Here is a 21888-nt window from a genome sequence, read left to right on the forward strand (position 1 = left end):
ACCTATTGACCACCCTCTTGCTGATGATGCAGCTTTCTGACTCATGTTCAGCATTTCGCCCAACCACCCTGTTCTTTTCTTCCAAACTGTTTTCCATCTAGCCACTGCCCATGTTGTATTTTTTTCTGTGGTATTACTCCACCCTAAATGCAGGACTTGACATTTGGCAAGTGCCAAACAAAGCTAGAGTAGTTAAAGTTACATTGCATTTTAATTTTCATGTCATAAATAACAAATTTATTCAGGACCATGGAGTGTGATCCTAGAAGCAGGAGAACTAGTTGCCATGTTTTCCAGGCACTCCACTTAAGCACATAATTCAGTGGGCATAGTGGCAAGGTAAAAAAAAATGCAAGAATCTTGTTTCAGTGCTTGTGAAAAAAAAATCAAGGATAGCAAAACTGACTGAACAGAAATGGTATTTTCTTTCTGTATAAATTACATAGTAAATAAGTTTTTCAAGAATGAGAACTGAGAGAGAACCAATGTGGAACAAGTAAGAGGGAAGCTACTGCAAAGACAACTTTAAATAATTAAGTCCATAACATCACAAACAGAGAAAAGAAGTGGCATTTTAATATTTAGCCAACTCTCCTACAAATATGTCTAAATGGCTGTCTCAATTCACATTGTTACTCCAGTGCAATCTCTCAGAGTGCTGCCTTTTTGCACTCGCAAGCTGAAGTGGTGTAGGTATGAAGACCAATTAACAAACACTGAAATCTTGTGTAATGGCAGATGCTGAAACTCAAACAAGTATCTGTTTTTATGTGGCCTCTGTACCCTGGCAGCCAGGTGAACAGAGCAGGGTATGCCTTCAGTCCTGCTGCAGCCATTGGTCTTGGTCATGGCTCTGTGCCAGATTTGGGGGATGAGGATGCAGAGCTCTACCTGGAAGCTCACGGGCATTTAAGCAAAATTGTATGAGTGTTATCTATGACAAAGCTGGCACCATTGACTGTGTCACCTTAAGGTTATCTTGTTCTTTGTGGGCAGGAAAAAAGTAGCCCTGAATAGTTAACCCAGGTCAACATACTGACAACAGCTCCTTGCCTTGTCTGTGATACACATGGCCCAAAAGAGAACATTCTCATTCTTGCCTGCTCCTTCAGAAGGCATTTATCAACTTCTGTTTTATAAGGTCCCCTTTTAAACCCAGGATTTATGTATAGCTGTTACAGACTTGGAAGGTTTATGGGAAACACTTTTTCTGTTTCTCAGCATCATATACAAAGCAAAATTTTCCTGCATGGAAGAAGAACCTGCTACAAATTCACAGAACAAGTCCTTTAATTGTCCATTACGGTGAAATCAGCCCTTTCCCTCACTAGATACCCTGAATGGTGTAAAGTTGCCTGCCAGAAAGCTCATGTGAAATAACTTTGTTGTGTTCTGTGCCTTTGATGGAAAGCCAGGAGTGTTGCCTGCAGACCCGTAGGCTTTATTGTGTATCCATGCCTTTATTCAATGCAGAAATGAAACCTGTGTTACCACTTCCAGTAGAAACTGAACACCTAGTGGTAATGACCTTGCAATTTCTAGATGGCAATCTGTCTGTAGAGTTACTTGTGCCTACCAATGGAAACACAGTACGTGACTGTTTTGCAGCAAAATCAATTAAAATGTCTATTGCTGTTTATTCTCCATAATTTATAATGAGCTTTTATTATTTCTATTGCAATAACACCCAGAGGTACTTGCAAGGACTGGGAACTATGGTGAGCAACACCCTGCACCAGCACATGGGAAAGCAGGATGTTCTCCTTGGGGATGTCTTGCAATCTGTGTGCAGACAAGCTGCAACAGGTAAGTGAGAAGTTTCACCCAGTTTCTCACACCTCTGTTTTTTTGTAGACTCACTCAGACAAAACTGCTGTAGCTTGTTCCAAGACTGTTTTTCCTGCTAAACCAGAATAATGCTGGTACTAAACAAACCTGGTGCTTCCTATTTGGTGTTATAAAGTAATCATATTCTTTTGATCAGCTCCCATTTGTCTGCCTCCCCCAGCTGTGGAGGCCTGCTTGACTTTTAATTATACTCCCAGCTCAGTGTACCTGTTATTTTGGTCAGATGCTCTTGGCTTCAGATTAACCATGTGGCATCAAATCAAAGTGAGGGGGCTGAGAGCAATGTGTCTGATGCTGCCAGAACTCACTTAAATATGCAAGTAGAGTGTCAGGTGATGCTTAATCAACTCTGTTTATCATCTTTTCATCTTTCTATCTACCTTACTGTATTTTGCTCCACCAACTTGTGGCAGTGTGTCCTTATTTACCATTCAACACTTCTATAGTCACTCCTTAAATCACATCCTTTCTGCATTTATCACTGAAGTAATTGAAATCTGTTCATTTTTATTATACTTAGGTAAAGTTATTTATTGCATTCTAGCAAAAGCTTGGGACTTGAATCAACTGAATGTTTGTTCCAGCTTTGCTACAAACTTGCTGGATGAAGTGGACAGGTTCCAACCTAGCCAGTGCAATTTCTTCTTCTATAAAGAGGTGCCAATTGCGTGGCAATATGTGGCCTAAGAGCTCCAAAACCAGTGGTGTCAACCACTGGGCTGTTGAAGGAAAACACTGTAGAAATGCAGCTTATTATTGCAGCAGAGTCTGCAGACACTGCACTTATTTCTGTCAGCAAATATGTGCAGTGTGTCCTCATGCCAGACACTGTGCATAAGCACTGGTATGGTGACAAATTCGAAGTTTGACCTACTAACAGCTGTGTATGGCTTGTATTACCATAAGTTTACTGAGCCCTTATAGCACCATGCTGCCATGTGGTGACAATTTGCTGATCAGCTGGAGACTATGGGCAGAACTTTCACAGAGGAGTGCCTGAGGGCACTACCAAAATCTGATTTTTCAGGAAGAACAGGAGATGGATTTTTGAACTACAATTCACCTGAGAAACAGACTGATTTTGATTTGAAGACATTTTGTCAGTTTTATACCAGTTTGTCCCAGGTCTGATGCAGTAGCATGGCCAATGCACCACCTGCAGAAACTGTTCTTGGAATCTTCAAAAAGCAGAGTAATTCTTCTGCCTCTTATGCAACATATTCCAGGCAAGCAGATCATGAGGTTGTGATTTCACTTTTTCAAGGGGATTATGAGAGCCTATATCCATATATCCATGTGCACGTATATACCACAAAAGAACATATGTGCAATCTGTATAAAATTGCAGACCCTTTCAGGTCTGCACTGTAGGTTACTGACATGCTCCATCTGTGCATCCAAGACATTTGCCATAGCAAAAAGTTGTGTCCCATGTTCCTTCCTCACTTAGCTATGTTCTCCAGCAGCACATCCCAGATCACTCTGCTGATCCTTGTTCTCTGGCAAGGTACAGCGCTATTGCAGCTCTGGTGCCAGTTTTGAACCAACTGACTTGACATTAAAAGCAGGACATTAAAGCATTAATCCAGTTAAAATGCTTTCTCAAGATTGTGAGAGCAAAGTGGATTATCTAGAGACAACTTAGGTATGTGTCTCAGATTTCACTTTGCCACAGTTGCTAGGCATGTGGTCCTCTTATTGATGCCATGAGAGTTAGCGTCTCTCTAGGTAACAGAGGAGGTGAAGCAAAAAGTGTATTGATTCATGTATCTTAAGATCAAAGGGACTATTATGATCATATAGTGTTAGATCCTGTATATCATATAATTCCATCCAGTAAATACTGCATCAAACACAAAATGTTTCAGCTGATACACATCTTTCAAAATTAAAAGTAATTTTTAGGATTTTTTTTTTTTTAACTCAAATGATGAAGGAACCATCTCAACAATTTTTTTTCTGAAATAATTATCCTTAGTGTTGCAAATCCAGAGCTTGAAGTTTGCATTTGTCTAGCTTCAGCCTCTTGATACTGTTTTGATATGCTTTCATGTGCAAAATTAAGGAGCTTTTCACTCCCAGAAATCATTCTTTGTAGTGATTTAGGCCATGAACAAGTCACAGTACTTTCCCTTTATATTTTCTGAATAGAATGAGATGCTTTATTGAGTTATGGCTATAGGAATTTTTGATGATGAGCGACTCAAAATGTAGCTCATCACAAAAGAAAATTTTAGGAATAAGACAAAAAGCCTGGGACATTAAACACAGTCAAAATATGTCAAAATATGTGCTTCAGTGTAGACTTTTTCCTTTTTATAATGCACAAAATCCACTGCACACCATAAGCATATCAACAGGGTGTTGATTTTTTTCAGCTGAAATATGTCACATCATTGTAAGGGCCAGTTTTACATCCAGGAATAACAACAGAACCACCAAGATATGTTTGACTAACTAATTAAAAGTATTGTCTTATTCCTTTGCTTCCTATGTTACTTTTAATAATCTTCCCTTCAGAGAGATCTGACCTAATGGATATTCATGTAAAGGACAGTTTGTCAGTGATGTCTGGATCTTTGAAATAAACCTTGTTATGTTATGCTAAATTAAGTTTTCCTGTTCCCAAGCCAGACCATTAGTTTTTGTTGTTTTTATTGTTTTTTTTTCCCTTTTGTGAATGCTTTTACATCTGTGTAGACCTGGAAAACGATAACAGTCTAATCAATCAAATTTAATAGAACAAAGTGGTTTTTGTGTGAATAGGAAAGTAACTCTGGTATTGTAAAATGACAAGAATACAGAAGAAAGCAAAGAAATGTTGAAGTATGCAGAACAAGATTATCTGAGTAGTATATTTTTGTTGAAATTATATGGAAAAACGTATTTTAGTAAAGCAACATTCCTGTTTCAGAATATTAGTCTCACACAGAGTTAAATAAATTTATATATGCTTTATCAAATGCATAAAAGGTCAGGTCAAAAAAGAAAAGGTGGAATTCAGAACAGTGTGAAACTCTCATGACATTCCCAGGGGCCAAAAGCAGAGCTGCTGTGAGAAGGCACAACTCCATTTAGTCCCAGGTGTGCAGTACAATATTTTGTTGCTGGGAAAAAGAGCCTGGTGTATTACCTTTGGTTAGGCTTGTAGCAAACATTAGCATTCTAACACCAATGACTCAAGGTTTCCAGACAAGGGCTGTATTTTATATCTGCTCAGTGTTCTTAATACATGAAGTACAAATGGGCTGGGGTTAGTGCTACCTCATTTTCTGTACTACAATTTTGAAGTTTCTGAGACACCAGATTTGGTTAACTTGTGAATTTTCCAAGAGTCACTAAGACTGGCTGAAAAAGGAAATGTGAATTATGCTTGCAATTCACTCTGTCTCTGAAGCAGATAATCATCGTACTAAAGTGCATTAAATATGACCTGAAGCTATTTGATCTCATGTTCTAATCCTCTCAGCTCTTCTAAGCTAAACAAAGGTGGGTGAATCAATAGTGTGAGGATTTCATTCCAGGAGAAGAGCATGTGCAAGTCAAGTGGAACAATATTGCCTTTTGTATCATTACTGAATAGATGTCTCTGCTGCACACTGCACTGCAATGATAATCTAAAGCTCTGAGGCTCCACAATTACTATGTCTGTGCTGGGATGTCACTTCTCTCTAGACCCTGCAGGCTTTTCCTTCTGCTCACCCCTATCACACAATGGTTTGATACTAGTGAAATAAAAGAAAAATGCCCTATATTTTTCCTTGACTCATTGGTGTCACCTTTTGCTTGGCTGCACATCTGTTGTGCTCACTTATAGCTGATGGGAGGTCACCAGGGTAATAGCACTTACATAAATGTAGAGAGGGACAGCTCTGAACCTCTGGCTCTGAATGTGCAGAGAAGCAAACCTGAAATCACTGTGCTAGTGGTGCTTATTCTTTTTGGGTTTAAGAAGGAGATATATGACACTTTAAATGGAAAAGAAACCCCAAAACCCAACTCAGAAAAAAATTTGTTACTTTATTCTGTCCCAGTTCTATTTCACATCTTTATATTATATCTATCTTCATCCTGTCATCTATGAAATTAATTTAGTGCCCCATAATTTCTAAATCTAAATGTCTAAATTTACTATTTTCTGTTGAAATGAACTGATGAAGAGCTGCTGTATTTCACTGGTCTGTGAATAGAATAACTTACTTCCTTGATTACCTCAGCGATGTATTTTGGAGCTTACAAAGATAATAGTGTCTGTAGAGCACTTGGAAAACCTTACACAAGAGGCACCAAAACTATGCAAAGAACAACTGTCAGTATTAGTGAATCACTTCAGCCACCAAGGGGAAGTGGGCTTCTGTTTTAATACAACAAACCATAGCAGCATTTACTGAACACTTTAAAGATAACAGCAGCTACATAAATACTAATAATTATTAAGGTTTCTTTGTGCAAACATTAATTGCATGGTGATAAACAGTATTGCAGTTTTAGAGCCCATATACAGGCAGATTAAGCACCTTTAGGTTACAGGGAGCCCCAAATTGAAACCACCCCTCTCTCCTATGGCTCCAAGATGAAACAAATGCTCCCAAAAAGAAGGTTTCCATGCCAGAAAGTCTCATTTTGGTTGAACAGTGTCTTTGCTGAAGCTAGATCCAACTTCAGCCTGAATCAGGCAGAGAAATACTTCAGTGCCAGTTTTCCATGATGGATCCCCCCAGAGATCAACAACACACGGGCGTGTGTTGTATCAGCCAGCACTAACAAGGGCAAGAAGAGACCAACAAATCTTTCCCTTTAAGCTGTGCTAGCCCCACATTTCAAATGTTGTTCAGAAATAAGAAAAGCCCATAATAGCACAAGATTGCTCAAAAAAAACCACCCAACCCCAAACCAAAAAATAACCTGGTAACAGCATCTTAGAAGGTCAGCAGATGCTCTGTATGGCACACAGGGGCCCAGGTGTTCTTCACACGTTTCAAGAGGTCCGTAGCTGCAGTGACCATTCATAGAGGCAGCTGGACACAGGACTTGGAAAGTCCTACTCTGAGTGGTGAGGAGCAGACATGCATCTTCCCATGTGTAGACATAGTTGAAGAAGCTCTTTGCTGAGTAACTGCTCCCTTTGGGACAACTCTCCCAAGAAAATACACCTAGCAGAAAGGAAGAGCCACCTGTAGGTACCAGAAACCTGTGTTTGTTGTCTCAGCTTCCTTACTTCAGCTGTTGCAGGATCACTGTTGGCTTGCCTTGTCCTCTCTCCTATGCTCTGCTATCAGGAAAAAATAGGAGACCCTCACCAACAATGGATGCTTCCACATATTTTAGGAGGACTGTGTGATTACTACAGCCTGTCTGATATTATTTATTGCATAGTTACTGAAGACCTTCTAATGATTATTCACCTCCTTTACAAATATGAAAGGGCTTTTCACCTGGAGAGTGTGGTTGTTGCCAGTTGTTGACCTGTAGAAAATTTAGGGTGAAAATTCAATACTGAGGCCAGGCTGCCCAGAGTCACTTTACTGTTCTCCAAAATAGTATGTTCATCTTCAGCCCACTGGAGGCTCCAAATAAACTGGTCCTCTCCAGGACTGTTTGTTAAAGAAATTAGAGTACAGTCCCTTGCAATGCTGTGCAATTTAAGATCCCAATAAGGCTCTTGAAATTTCTGCATGCTCAGTACTTTTTAGTCTTTTGCAGAACTTAACCCTGGATACAGTCATCCTCTAAGCATCTTGCATGATTCTTTGGTTCTGTACCAGTTCATTGCAAGTTTCTGTTAGGCACAACATTATTTTAATTTAAAAATACAACAGCATAAATTATCTAAACAAATAAATTTTTCTTATTACATTGTTGGAAAACTTAAAGCTTTCCTATTTAATGCAGAATAGAAATTGTATAGGAATTCCAGCATGCAAGAAAAGGTACACCTGGTACTGTTCTCTTCACCAGAGTGGTGATTTCTTACCTAACTTACTCACAAAAAGTATAACTTTATAATTTGATAATTCACATGGCTAATCTGCAGTACATAAACTACATTCATTTGTGTTGGCTCACCTACAGATTTCCTTTTAACTCACCAAAGCAAAAGTGCAGCAGTTCAGCTGAATCCTAGGCAGACATTTCTTAAACAAGAATTATTTTGTGTCCTTATGATCTTCCTTGTCTTCAACTTTTAAAGTAATTCTTCAGTAGTTTGCCAGGGTTTGAAAGTGGGTGAAGTGCCTGGTTTTATGCACTGAACTAACTTTTTACCTCAATTCACTGTAAATTAATCTCCAATGTTTTTGTGGCTAACAGGACATGGTATATACTGTTTATACTGCAGAAATTACTGGGTTTTAACGGCGTGTCGTAGAGCAATATGGTTAAAACATTACTCCTCACAAGCCACTTGCAATTTGCACTGCCTTCCCTGCACAGGCATTAGTTGCATGTCTAGGTGTTAACCACAACAAAGGCCAAAACTGCTGTTCAGAGTTCATTTTCCATGTCTGCAATAATTAGTGGGTCTGTTCAAGTATGGCTATGTGTAACACTCTCAGCAATTGTTGAAACATCTGTACACTGTTCACTTCTCCCTTAGCTCCTGCCACAGACCTGGGGAATGAGTGCTTTGCATAGTAGCTGGGGATACTAAAACCATAGTGTCACATATCTGGGTGCAGAATATACAAACACTACTTGTGTAGCATCTGTGCGGTTTGTTGTGCCTGACAGCTGAGTTTCTGATGTACTTGCACCTGTGGAAAAATGCCCTTTTGGGCATGGTTGGTTTGCTCAGCAACCAGTCCTCTACCCACAAAAATGTGCACAAGGTTGGGGAAGGATCTCCATAAGCTGCGTAGGCATGGCAAAATCAACTGCTCCGCTGTGTTTCTGTTGCTGGACAGATTGGCAGATCAAGCTGCTGCAACTGAGAGGACATCCCCTTGCTTTTTGTTTGGTTGGTAGCTTTTGGCATCATTTGTAATACTCTTGATCATTTTTACGAAGCTTCATGTAGTAGCCCTGGGCTGACAGGAGAACTTCTGCTGTTGTGATGCCTCAGGCGGCATCTCACCTCTAGTCTCACCTGGCACTTGGAGGCAGAGAGGAATGGTCACTGTCAGGAAAGGGAGGGCAGGGGCATCATGGGGCTGTTCCATGACCAACTAAATCCAAACAAGGTCCGGGTATCCTTCTGGCACAAGGGCTGAGTGCTCCCTACCCACACTGTTACAGGTGTGGCTGTGACAGCGTGGGAATGCGTGTCTGAAGCAGCAGGGGTGCTTGCCTGTGCCAGGATGCATGGGGAGCAAATGTCGGTGCTGGGATCTGTGGGATCCTGGAGGACAGGCAGGGCTGCAGTGCAAGCACAGCTCCTGGGCCACCCCCTGCTCTTGTCACGGTCCTGCATTCTGCGATGCCAGGCGGAGGCCCCAGCCTGTGGTCACCCTGTGGCAAGGGCCTGGTGCATTCAGGGAGCGTGTACTGGACAGGCTAATCAGTTCTGCAAACTGTTCCAACCTAGGATTACTGTCATGCTACTTGTGGTCAGGGCATATCTCTGTCAAACTGCATCTTCCATAGGGCTGCATTAGCTTTTCCTTTGCTTTTCCTTTGCACGGAGGAGTCGGAGGATGCGTTCATTTTTTGTTAGTTCTGCTGGCAATTCATTCGCCTGGAACAAAAAACCCTTGAGGTTAGCAGAAATTAATGAGTATTTCCCAATCATTGTTGAAAGCATTATACTCTATAGAAGATTGTACTGGTAATTATAATGATGTGGGTTTTTTCTAGTGTTGTCTCCACCACTGTTGGAGATATCTTAGGAAACCATTTTTCAGTGTTCAAGTCTTACTTAAGTCTTCAGAACAATCCCAGAATGTAATCTGAGTGACAGCTTATTTTGTGCTGACTATCCATGCTAAATGCCTTTGGGGTCCCTCTTCCTGCCACAGAGGAAAAGGAGAGCATAAGTACTGATCTTTGAGGGGAGATGAGTCAGGTCCTTATATACTAATGTCCACAAAACTCCAAGGAACAACTTAAATTGATATGAAATAGTGTTATGCTGTAAGGTTGGTTACAGAAAATGAGTTTGGTTTTTTATTATTTATTGAATACAATTTTGGTAACACAAAGTATTTATGATGAAGCTGCTTCTTAAAATCAGTAATTCTGTCCTGCAAATATACTCTCTCATGCCAAATAGCATGTGTACAAAAATTAAAAAAAAAAAAAAAAGAAAAAAAAATCAGTAGGAGAGGTTTCAGCCATACTCTTTCTTCTGCTGCACACCCTGCTGTTGCAGATCATTATCAGTAGCAGAAAAATCTTGTACATTTTCAGGTTATACTATAAACCCCAAATGTCTGTTAACAGAGACTACTGTGTGAGTGACATTAACTGTGCTGCCATCAAGTGGAATGATGCAGAAATTAACAGCCAGAGATTATATATTAAATGACCAATATATTTACAAGATATGTGCTGGATTACTTGTTTTACAAACTTTCACTCACCCAGTCATAAACCAGAAGTCAGTACCAAACATTCATTTACAGCTTAACAAACCCATAACAAACCCTACCAGCAAATAGTTCAGAAACATGTCAGAAGAAGACATAGACACAGAAATTGTAAAACATGTAATGTTAAAACACTTCATGGGATAAAACCATGGTAAGTTTTCTACAGAAAAATTGCTGCCATCAAAAGAATGCAAAACTAATTCAAAAAAACTAACAGATACGGGAAAGATGTGTGTAATTGGGGAATTTTTTTTTTTGTATCAGCAATGCCCTGAATTTTACACAGAAACATGGGCTGCCCCCACCTCGATGGCACACATGGCTCTACCACTGAGCTCCTTGCCTGGGAGGATGGCATGACAGCACCCACCTTGTTCCTCAGGCATGGATCCGCTCCTGCCTCAAGGAGCAGCGCCACTGTCCTCACGTTGCCACTCAGGACGGCTGCATGGAGAGCAGAGGTCCCATTCTAGGAAATGCCAGTGGAGGTGTTTGTACCATGCATGAGAAGAAAAGCAAAAGGCAGTGAAACACAAAGAACACACCTAGACAAACAATAGACCAGAGGGAGAAAGAGATTAGGTCATCAAAGGTACAGGGTCTAATTTAGAGTGCTGGCAGCCTAGTGGGATGTGGAGGAGGTGACTTCCAGTGCTTTAATAAAAATAAGAGTCAAGTTTACTTTACCGCAGCAGTATTTCCTTTTAATAACCACCCTTGTCAATAGATCAGAGATGACATGAACACAGCACTTGTTTCTGCCTGGCAAAATCAGTCATTAGCAAGTGAAACAGAAGCACATGCAGTAATGGAAGCCATCTGTGCATTTTATCTCTTCTCTCTGATGATTAATGGCCTCAGTGTCAGGCAGCTGATTGGTAGGGGTTTTTATAGCTGGCCTTTTGTTTGTGGTTGCAAACTGACAGTTCAAATATGTGTGGAAGCTATTTCATATTCAAAATTAATAACTAAGTTGATGCCACCTACATTTTCAAGTACATTAGGTTTGCCAATCATTTGCATGCACAGAGGCTATCAAAGTATGTGATTTATGGACACATAAAAATTAGGCCAGCCATTAAAAAGCAGCTTCCAAATTTTTCAAGTCACTTTATGAATTTAGACGGAAACAAAATCAAGTTGAGAATCTGTTCACAACACATCTTTCATGACACTATTTTGCTGACTAAATGCAATAGAAAGCTGGGTATAATGTTAAAACTGTACAGTCAAGAGTAATCTGCTTACAGTAGAAATAGAATCAAGTGACAAAAAGCAGAATTTCTTCTATGACACAATGTGCTTCCTCATTCCAATAATTAAATTCACAGTTTTCTTTAAAAAGATTTGAGTGCTAAAAAAGATAATTTCATTTTTGTTCCTATGAAGATGATTCCTATGATTCCTATCATCTTCCACTAGAGTAGTCATAAATGCCAGGTCTTTTATCAGACCCTTTGTGTTCTTGTGTTCTGCCTAAAAAAAAATCTCTGTGTTTCACTACTAACCTTCAGCAGGCCAAGCGTGGGAGAGAATTTCAGCAACTCTTCTATCACATTGTTGTAGCCTTTAATGGCAGCCTTCAGTAAGGCAGTTGTACCATCCTTTAAAAAAAGAGAAATGTCATAAATGCCTTGCCTGCATTGCCCTTGTACAGGAAGCTGGAGGGGAAGAAAAAGCTGGAGGTAAACACCAGCTCTCTCCACACATCTGAGAGGAGAGTCTCCTCTGCTCATCACCTTTGAGGGAGCACCTCCACAGCATGTGCTGCTGGTTTTAGGGTACCTGGAGAATTGTTCCTCTGGAGGGCGAAAACTTCAGGATAAAAGAAACCAGTGACACCATATACCATCTTTGTCTCTCAACTATGTGGACATTTCCATTCCCTTATTCCAGAAGGTCCCTCCAGGAAGCTGTCCCAGACACAAAGGGAAAAAGGAAACCCGTGATGGGACTTTGCAACCTGACAAACAGGACTGACACTGGAGGCACCAAGCCTCCATCCAGGCAGACTTACAGCCCCCAAAATGAGGCATTAAGTTGCAGACAGAGCACAGGAGGAAGTGCTACTCACATCCCGTGCAGCGTCTCGCTCAGCTCCGCGGAGCAGCATCACTCGCACCACCTCGCTGTGACCCATCTGCGAGGCAATCCACAAGGGAGCTGTCCCGTCCTGCAAATAAAATATGACTGCTGATGGCTTCACTTCAGTGTTCTGTGCCCTCTGATATTTTACTGCCCAAGCCTACTGGAATTGATGTACTTCAATTACTCTTTCAAATCCCACAGGGAGACAAATGCAAACTGTGTCCAAACCCAAGTGGTAGGTTGATGTATCAAGTTAAAACTGCTTCAGTTTGTGGAGTAGAGCCCCCTTCTCTTGCATTGTTTGCCAGAAATGTGCATTGCTCTCTGAAATTAAAGCCCAGTAAGGCACCAGCCATGCCTAAAATACACAGGAGGTTTGAAACATAGGGGCTAAAGGCTCTGTACTCTGAATTCTAGGTGATTAGATGGGACAGAGGATACAGCCAAACCTCAGCACGCAGAGGCAGATTCTGCAGCTGGGTGCCTGCACATAGGGAGTGAAAGTTGTTTACAGAAGCTAGGGAGCAGTGCAAGGTGATCACCAACTTTCAATATTAAATTACATTATCCATCCTCAGGGAATCTGATAAAAATATCCTGCCTTAGAGCGAAGGTGAGAATTTCACAAATTTTATCTTCAAAACTCCACTGGAAAACAAGACAATAATCAAGGAATCCAGCATGAAACAATCTGCTTTGGTAAAGCTGTCCTACACAATCATTATCTGAGCACAAAATCTCAGAAAATAAAACGTGCATTCAGAGTAAGCTAAACTTTGTGATGGATTTCCCTCACAAAGGCAAAAGTGTGTTGATGCACTAGAAGTATTTCTCACTGCAAGTAGAATTTAGTTTTGTGTCTTTTTCTCTTTTTGATTAAAAATGGCCTGATTCTCCAGACTGCAGGAGGACTCCAGCATTTATGTGGTGCCAAACTTATTCCCATGAGCAAAGGCTTTGCTCATGGGAATAAGCAAAGCCCTCAAAAAAGGCTTTGCCTGTATTGGACTTTAACACGGAAATGTGGCCCCACAAAGTAGGGTGCCTGCTTCTGCCTGTAGGGCTTGCCAGTTCCCCTCACCACCCTCTGCAACCTGAAGGCTTGGCTTGAAAGAGGAAGACAAATTAAACTGAGACTTCAAAAACAGCCTTAATGATAAGTTTCAGGAGAAATCAACTTTTTACATTAAATAAGATATTGTCACCTTAATCAAAAAAATAGTTTCGCTTCCCAGTCCCAGCTGAAGATTCCTATGACTTGCTCATGCAACCCAGAAAACCATTGTTGAATCCGTTCTCTTCCTTTCTTTCAAAGAAACAGAAAAGTTATTTCTTCTTTTGATATAATAATCTGGGCTTCCCTTTTTCTGATTCTGAGAAGGAACAAATGCACATCCTGAGATCTTCAGTATTCTCTAATGGTGGGGAACATGAACTTTGCCCACCCTTGTATCATTTCTCTATAAATTAACTCACTGAACTTAGTGACTGAACTCACTCTGGTATATATATATCCTGTTAATATGAGTGTTCGTTGTGATTCAAAAATAACAAAGGCTGTCTTGTATACAGAGTGTGTGATGCTAGTTTGATGGCAAAAACTGTCCCTCTTCAATTTATTTATTTTAGTGTTTTCCCTACCAGTAACCTGACACTTCATATTTTTCTAATCTCCCCCCACCAGAGGGCTCTAGAAAATAGCAGTAGGCACATTGAAAAAGCCTGTAAAACTTGGAAAATATCTGAGAGCAGCCTACACAATTTAATCTGCCAGAAGAGCCATTGCTGTGCAAATCCACACTTGTATTTACACAAGCAATGGAAACACAAGCTCAGCATAGGAAACAAAGCAGCTTTTGTTTACTCAGAGTGAAGTTTGTAGGAACAGCCCCTATTTTCATGTATATATGAAAAGGAGCTAAAGGGAATGCAAATGGGTAATATCACTGCTGTCAGACATTATCCTCAGCACCTCAGCTATAGGATAGAGACAAAAGTACATTATGAGGAATAGTGGCTGTATTGAAGGACTTAGCCTGAAGAGAAGAAAGATAGTGAAGGTAATGATGGGCTCACATTGACTATGGTCAGCTTCTTTCTCTTAAGCAAACAGCATCTAGCACTGAGATTTATGCAAATATCTATAATATTTATATGGAGTAGATGAGCTTTCTGTCCATTTTCATGTTGGTGAATGACACAAAGCAGATACTACATTTTACTAAGAATTCATGTGTAAACAGATATTAGGGCTTGCAGATGAGCCAGGAAGAAAGTGAGAGCAGGGAAAGATGCAGTTCAAAATCTAGTCTCCTTTCCTTGTCCCTCTGCCCACCCATCAGATTGCAGATCAGTACATTACTAGAATAATTTTAAATACCCCATATGTTTGTAAAGTGTTCTTTTTTTCCCACATTTGATTACAAGCTAGTATATATGGACAACACTTTATGATATCCAGCAGCCAGAAATTCCAAATAGACTCTGACTGAAATTATTAATACTCTATGTCTTACCCATTAACTAATGACTTCATCTTGCAGCTTTGAATCTCAACTTTTGCTTATAGCTTGAAGTTTTAGAAAAGGCCAGATTAGGGTGGGAGGTGAAAGATGCCTCAAACTTCCAGTAGGTATTTCCAGGGGCAGACAACCCCTACTCTCAGGCTACTCAATGTCATCTCCATTGCTCTGCCTATTAGTCCACTTGCACTACTACACCTAATTTGCCAACAACAAATTACTTGCTTGTTGAAGTGCACACTATATAGATTTACTGGCTTACATATATGTGTAATTGCGTATCGTGTACTAAGAAAAAAGTCATTAATTTTCAGATTATTTTGAATCTGCTTAGCCAGCCAGAATAAAGCCTGTTGGGACACAGACTGCCAAAACAGCACTGGCAAAGAATCTTACAGCTTTGTTTTGTAAGTTGAAGAAGCATAGAAACATCTCCTGTAGCAGGCTTCAGACATTGCCCCCAGCTCTGTCTAGACAAAAAGATGACAAAAGAATTCCTACCCAGCTCCTCAATATTGGCAAGAACAGAAGGCAATTACAACCCAAGAGAAAGGACATCGCCAGGGAAGAAACTTTCCAGGAAGCTTCACTATTTTTTCTTGTGAGAGCTGAGCTGAAGAACTTGCAGATGGACAGCCAGGACCATCCAAAATTCTCTGTGGTGTCAGAAGTACTTCCATGGGACAGGAGGTGGGACACCAGACTGAGGGGGAACTGGTACCCACTACAGCAGCAGGACCAGAAGCATGTGTGCAGGTTCATGGATAAAGCCACCAAATTCCCAAGGTAGAGAGGAAAACTTGGACACCACGAGGAAGGAGAAGATGAACTCACACCTGGAACTCTGCAGCCCTGCATTTGAGGTAATATTGCCTGGAAAAGTTTTCTACCACAGTGAGAGCAATATAGCTTGTAAATGAGAATTGTCTGGCATCAAAACTGCCTCTTCTAGAGCTACATTCCTCATGACCAGCACGCCACCTTCTAACTAAGTACAAATCCATTTGTTAGTAAGAAAGAGACTGAAGTCCATCCAACCATTACTTGACTAATTAAACAGTAAAAATGTTCCATTTGTTAAGGAAATGTTTCAGATTACAGTGGGCCCAAACACAAATGCCACGCACTTATCCAGGCATAATCTTAGCAGGGATCGGAGGTACCCTCAAGCAAAGTAGGTTTGTCCTGCTGGAGATGAAACAGAGGAGCCAGGAGGAACATTCACACAGAGACAAGTCTTTGCCTCAACTAAGATTTAAAAATGCCTCGTGAAACATTGTGTTGTAGAAATTGGATTAGAGAGCTAAAAAAATAGTGTCAGAAAGAATTAGCTGCATTATAATTACAGATAGCAGAATGCAGTTTTAATGGCAACAGGGTGCAGCCAGATCTAAAGCTCCCCAACTATTTTGACTTACTCAAAAGGCATTAATGCATACCTTGGTCTCCCCTTCTACGTTGAAATTTTATATTTAATTAACATCTTTTAACATTTCTTAAGCTTTTTCTAGGGAGACAGTGTGGAGGCAGCCTAGGAGCCGCTAACACATCAATCCAGGAGGCAGCTGCCAGCACAGCTCTGGTACTCAGATGAGGGGCTAGGGGGAGTAGGAAAACTGTTTCAGTTAAAGCACTTAAATACTAATCCTCTTTCCTTACACTACAGTTAGGAGTGTACACAGACCTACACATGCAGCAGAAGCATATAGATCAGTATCTGTTGCCAGGCTATGATTTGTCAGGCTTTTGGTGCAGATGAAAGGAAATACTGAAAATACCTGGCAGAACTTGTCTCATGCCACTTTGTCCACTGTTATTAGAGTTTTTGCACTTATTTGCTCTTGCCTGCTGCTTTTTCACTTGCTGCAGTCAGTGATCACAGCCACCTGGCTGACATGCATGACTAATTACAAGAACAAGACCTTATCCCATCAATTTCAAATGTGCAGTGAAGACCCAGGACAGCTACCTTGCCTCCAGGGTTTCAGCAGACCACAGGTGAGGGTCTCTCAAAGCAGAGAGCCCTGAGAAGCTCCATCTCTAAACAGACTTTTCTACATGCTGGGTGTAAAGATAGCTGTGCAGCTCCACCTCTGGCTGTTTAGGCACTGATTTTAGAGTCAAGAAACAGCTAAACAATTAAGAAACCCTTTTATTTGGAAAGCAAGAGAGCTTTCATACATGTCTCTGTACACCACATACACTTACCTATCCCACAGTTCATTTAAAACTAAAAAGCCTCTCGTACCCTTACCTAACTCCAGCATCCAGTGACGTAGTGTGGATCCAGCCCCTAACCATAGCAGGGATCTCTGAACCAGCCACAAATCTAGCTCACACTTTCCATTTTATGATCAAACAGCAGCCCTACTGCTTGCAGAAGAGCTAATTTCACGCTTACAGCTGCTACTGGTTGTATGTGCTTGTAACACCAGGCCCACTAGAGTGACTAGCTGGAAACAGGGAGAAAAGTTTTCCATATGTATCAAGAACTTCCAGAGATTAAGGCAACACTCATACTTGAATTTCAGAGTGCACAGGAATGACACAAAGTAAAACAAACAAACAAGCAAAAGTAAAACTAAATATTAAAGCATTTGTCAAAGGTAAACTTTGGTACCAAAGCCACATCTGGAGGTCTGGAGATTTCAAAAATTTAGTACTGCCTCCTAAAGCTCCCAGATTTTCCAAAGCTTTCCATACAACCTTCAAAAGAACTTTGGGATGTTGTAGGCTGTGTAGACCTTCAAAAGTAATGTGGAACAACACAAACAGATTGGTAGTTGCAAGAGGTAGTGCAAGGCCCTTACATCAACATTCTATACAGCTGGAGGGTTTTATTTTGATTTAGTTTGGTGCCTGACCCAAACATGCACGTGGTTCAAACCCATTTAAAGGAACAGTCAGTGATTTGATCTGCTCTAGAATCATAGAATAATTTAGGCTGTAAAAGACCTCTGAGTCCAACTGTTAACCCAGCACTACCAAGTCCACCACTAAACCATGAGCCAAGTGCCATGTCTACGCTGTCTTTTAAAAACCTCCAGGGATGGTGTCTTGTAGGGTGTAATGTGTACATCTAGAGCAGAACTTTCAAGTTTCAATTCTTTCAGAAATGACTGAGATACTGACTTCAAAATCATGTTACCAATTTGAGCTAAAACATAGAATGTTGGCACAGCCACAAATTTCCTTTCAATGAAACACCTCCACAGGAACCCAATGCCTGGAGAAAATTCCAGTGTTAATTTTTGTGACTATAACATTAGAACCCAGCTTTGCCCTGAAGTGTTGATCATACCTGTCGTGGCTGGTTAACCTTTGCTCCTGAAGAGAGCAACAATCGGATGACATCCAGATATCCTCCTTGTGCCGCCAAGAAAATTGCAGAAGCTCCATCCTAAGAACAAACACATATGTCTTACACTGCGTTGAAGTGATGCCATTTTTCCACACAAAACCACATCAAACTGAATTAAGTTCTCAGTCTTTAGTCATTATGCTTTGTAATAGCAGATCTACAGCCATGCTCAAGAAATAATTACCAAAATGCCAAATACCAAAGTCTAGTTCATAACAAACCGTGGCAACATTTTCATTCAGTATGCACAAATACTGGTTCCTATCATATATCAAATGCAGCATTAAAACCTGTGTCTGGAATACTAAGAGTCTAGTTCATTGAGCCATTCAGCTACATAACTAGAAATTAGTTCCTGTAAAGCAATGTAGGTTCATTTAGCTTTTATATGTTCATGCAGAAGTGTTCTGCTACATAGATACACGGTGGAAACATGTCAGGTACTTTGCAAAACTGCAAACCCCAGCACTGAAGTCTGCCTTTGAGGCTGAAGGAGTAAAGCCTGTGCCATACTACTATGCCACCCCAGAAACCACCATGCTTCTGCTCTGGAATATCTGGAATATATCTGGAATAAGAGAGACTTCACCTGTTATCCAGTAATCTGAAAGTATTTTGTAGCCATAATAGAAACCAGAATTTTCCTGCAAAAAGCTTGTGAAAGAATACACTGTGTAAAAATACAGGTTTTTATTTTTCTTTGATATGTCTTTCATGTGCAGATGTTCTCGGAATTTTACTTCAGAGAAACCTCTTCCACAGGAAAAAAAATTAAAAGTCATATTTCATTAAGTGTTTTTGATGGAACATTTTCAAACAGCATTATAACCAACTATAAGTAGAAATCTGTATTGAGGGTGGGACAGGTGTTTACCCATCCTACATCGACAGCACTAAGCACAAGATGTGCTAGGACAAGTTTTCCCAGGAGGCGAAAATCTTTTAGTTTAAATGATTTTAAACATTAGAAACAGGAATTAACCCCTTTACTACGTCTCAGATGTGCAAGTACACCTCTCATGCCAACTCAGGCAAGTGCTTATCACAAAATACAGGGCATTTTAGTGAAAGCCTGCTGTTGACCTTGTTATCATATCACCATGTTGGGACTAAATGCTGTTGTCTGCAGACAAAGTGTGCTTAGCTACTCCTCTAACTTAAAAACTCAGCACAGGCTTGGTGAAGCATGACCTGAATATAGTTCCCCAGGGACTGAATTTAGGATTTTTGACATTTATTTCAAGACAAATGTCCTGGTAAACAAAAGGGGTGTCTTCTGGCACTATTAATGCCTGTCCCTGGGACATCTGATGGGCTGTTTTCTCTGGTTGTTTAGTATATGAAGAAACCCGGTGGTACCAGAGCCTTTGCAGGCTTCCTCCAGAGACAGAGAACACTTCAATTTAGAAAGTAAACAAGATTGTGTGATATTAAAGAAGCTCTTTATTGTAGGATAAATAAAGATGGAGAACCTTGCATTCACTGATACCTATTTGATTAGAATTGATGCTGTAATGAAAATGCTGGTTTTTGAGGCCATAGCGTATTTCTGCAAGAAATGCTATTTAGTTAGGGTATTATTTTGTATCTTGCTTTCCTGACCCCTCACATGAGTCAATTTAAGATTAAAACATTGATTTTGATAGTTTTGGGAGGAGTATCTAAATGTTCAAAATCCCTCTCATCTGGCTGCCAGTGAAACTGCCCTCCAGGTACCACTTGACAAATGCAGTTTGGCCCACAAAAGAGCTAGACAACACTTTTTTTCAAGAGATCTTATTTTTATTTTATTGCACAACTGTTACTGACTGCCTTTACCCAATGTCTGAGAGCAATAAAAGTACATTTTAAAATCCAGTTGTAAATACTGCTCATTTCCAGGAGACACAACAAGGAAGTTATTTTACTGCCTTGACCTCTGGGTAAGAGTCTGCAGGTGTGGCAGCATAGCTATTTTTAAACTGAGTGTCAGCTCCTGGGATTACCCTGCAGAGGGATGAATCACTGCCCTCAGATCAGAAAGACAATTCCTATTTGCACAACAGCAAGGGTGGAAGCAACCTTCTTTATAAATGAGGGGTGAGGCAGCACTAAGGTGGGGATCCCACTATGACCACTCCTGCAGTCACCAGCACTCAGCTCCCCTGCAAGCCAGTAGGAACTGGGAGTGCAACAGCACCCTGCAGATCCAAAGCCAATGGAAACAGCTGAAAAAAACTCCGGTATCTTGGAGAAACAACTTCCTCTTTGTCAGTATTGAGTGCCTTGGGGTAGGAAAGAGTGGTGGGAAGCAGAGCAAAATCTGCTACTTGTTTCTGTTGAATGCCGCAAAGCTCAACTTATCTGTGTCTCTGTTGGAGTAAATTAAATCCAGAGCTTCATTGGTTCAATCCAACTTTCTGAAAAGTCAACTAAACAGCATCAGTTCAGCCATTTTAACCTTACTTTGCCCAAAACACTGGCAAACTGGAGATTCATAAATACCAAATAATATATTTTAATTGATTTTTAAAAAAAACCCCCACTTTGAAGTAATTTTAAGATTTTAATTTTTACTATTCCTTCTGGCAGAAGACTAATGTACTTCAGTGGCTCTAGAGCTATTCACTCTTCTACAAATTGCTCTTTCATCCAAGGCTAATGGGTTTCAAAAGTCCTCCAGATTTGGTACATATCCTCCATACAGATCATCAACCAGAAGGCAGCCAAAGAATCTTTTCTGATTTTGTGCTACTTCACTCAGCATCACGAAAAGCAGACAGTTAACAAAATCCACATCTTAGAGGAACAGAGTACTATAAAACGGCAGCATTTGGCAAATGCCTGTCTGTGCTGGAGCCAGGGTGTCTGCTGTTGTCCAAGCAACAGCACATTTGTTCCACCACCACCATTGTCAATATTGTGTGTCTCAAATAACTCACATAGAGTTGATCGTGAATGTTGGCGCCGTGCTTCAGCAGAGTTTCCACTACTTTTGCATGCCCGTACTGACAGGCAGCCAGGAGAGCTGTGCCTCCGTCCTGTGAGAAAGCAAAGAATGGGTACAGTCAGGCGGGACTGGGCTGAACATCACTATAAAAATAAAGAGCCAAACTTTAAGACTTTTCAGAATTTGGCTCACAGCAGTTTGGTAATGAGTAGCTACTGAATCTTTCATAAATTTAATGCCAAGTGCTGACATTTAAATCTTTCAACTTGGCTCAGTCACTACATAAATTTTTCTCCTGAGTTTTTTTAGGGAGGGAAAGGAACTAAGAAAATTCTGTTTTTCGTTCGTTATCTTCTGCCTTGCCATTGGAAGCTTTGTTTCTTTCACAGCTCCAAGCTCCTCCACGTCTCTTCCTCATGCCTGCTAAACTCTTCTACCGATGGGAGGACAGCACATCTTTCCACTGCTCCAGAGTCTATTGATCATCTGCACTTCTCTGCCCAGAACCTTGTGCCCTGTTTTAATCCTGCCTCTCATCAGAGGATTGTTGGCCTGAAGCTGAACAGAGAGGAAACATTTTAAAGTGTGCTAGCTGACTGTGGAAGTATGAGTCCG

The 21888-nt window shown here is 40.6% G+C and overlaps 1 protein-coding gene across 1 annotated transcript in view; it reads right to left on the bottom strand.

The window, feature by feature from the left end:
• Positions 1 to 6164: 6164 nt before the first annotated feature.
• ANKRD29 (ankyrin repeat domain 29) overlaps positions 6165 to 21888 on the bottom strand; it is a 30238-nt gene continuing 14514 nt past the window's right edge. The window contains exons 5-10 of the mRNA XM_015617525.1: positions 21266 to 21364; positions 18285 to 18383; positions 12448 to 12546; positions 11882 to 11977; positions 10744 to 10842; positions 6165 to 9520 (exon numbers count right to left, since the gene is read on the bottom strand). Coding sequence (XP_015473011.1) covers positions 9437 to 9520; positions 10744 to 10842; positions 11882 to 11977; positions 12448 to 12546; positions 18285 to 18383; positions 21266 to 21364 — 576 coding nt within the window. The 3' untranslated portion in view covers positions 6165 to 9436. The remainder of the gene's footprint in view (positions 9521 to 10743; positions 10843 to 11881; positions 11978 to 12447; positions 12547 to 18284; positions 18384 to 21265; positions 21365 to 21888) is intronic.

The sequence above is a fragment of the Parus major genome, chromosome 2, assembly GCF_001522545.3.
Source record: "Parus major isolate Abel chromosome 2, Parus_major1.1, whole genome shotgun sequence".
In the NCBI taxonomy this organism is placed as follows: domain Eukaryota; kingdom Metazoa; phylum Chordata; class Aves; order Passeriformes; family Paridae; genus Parus; species Parus major.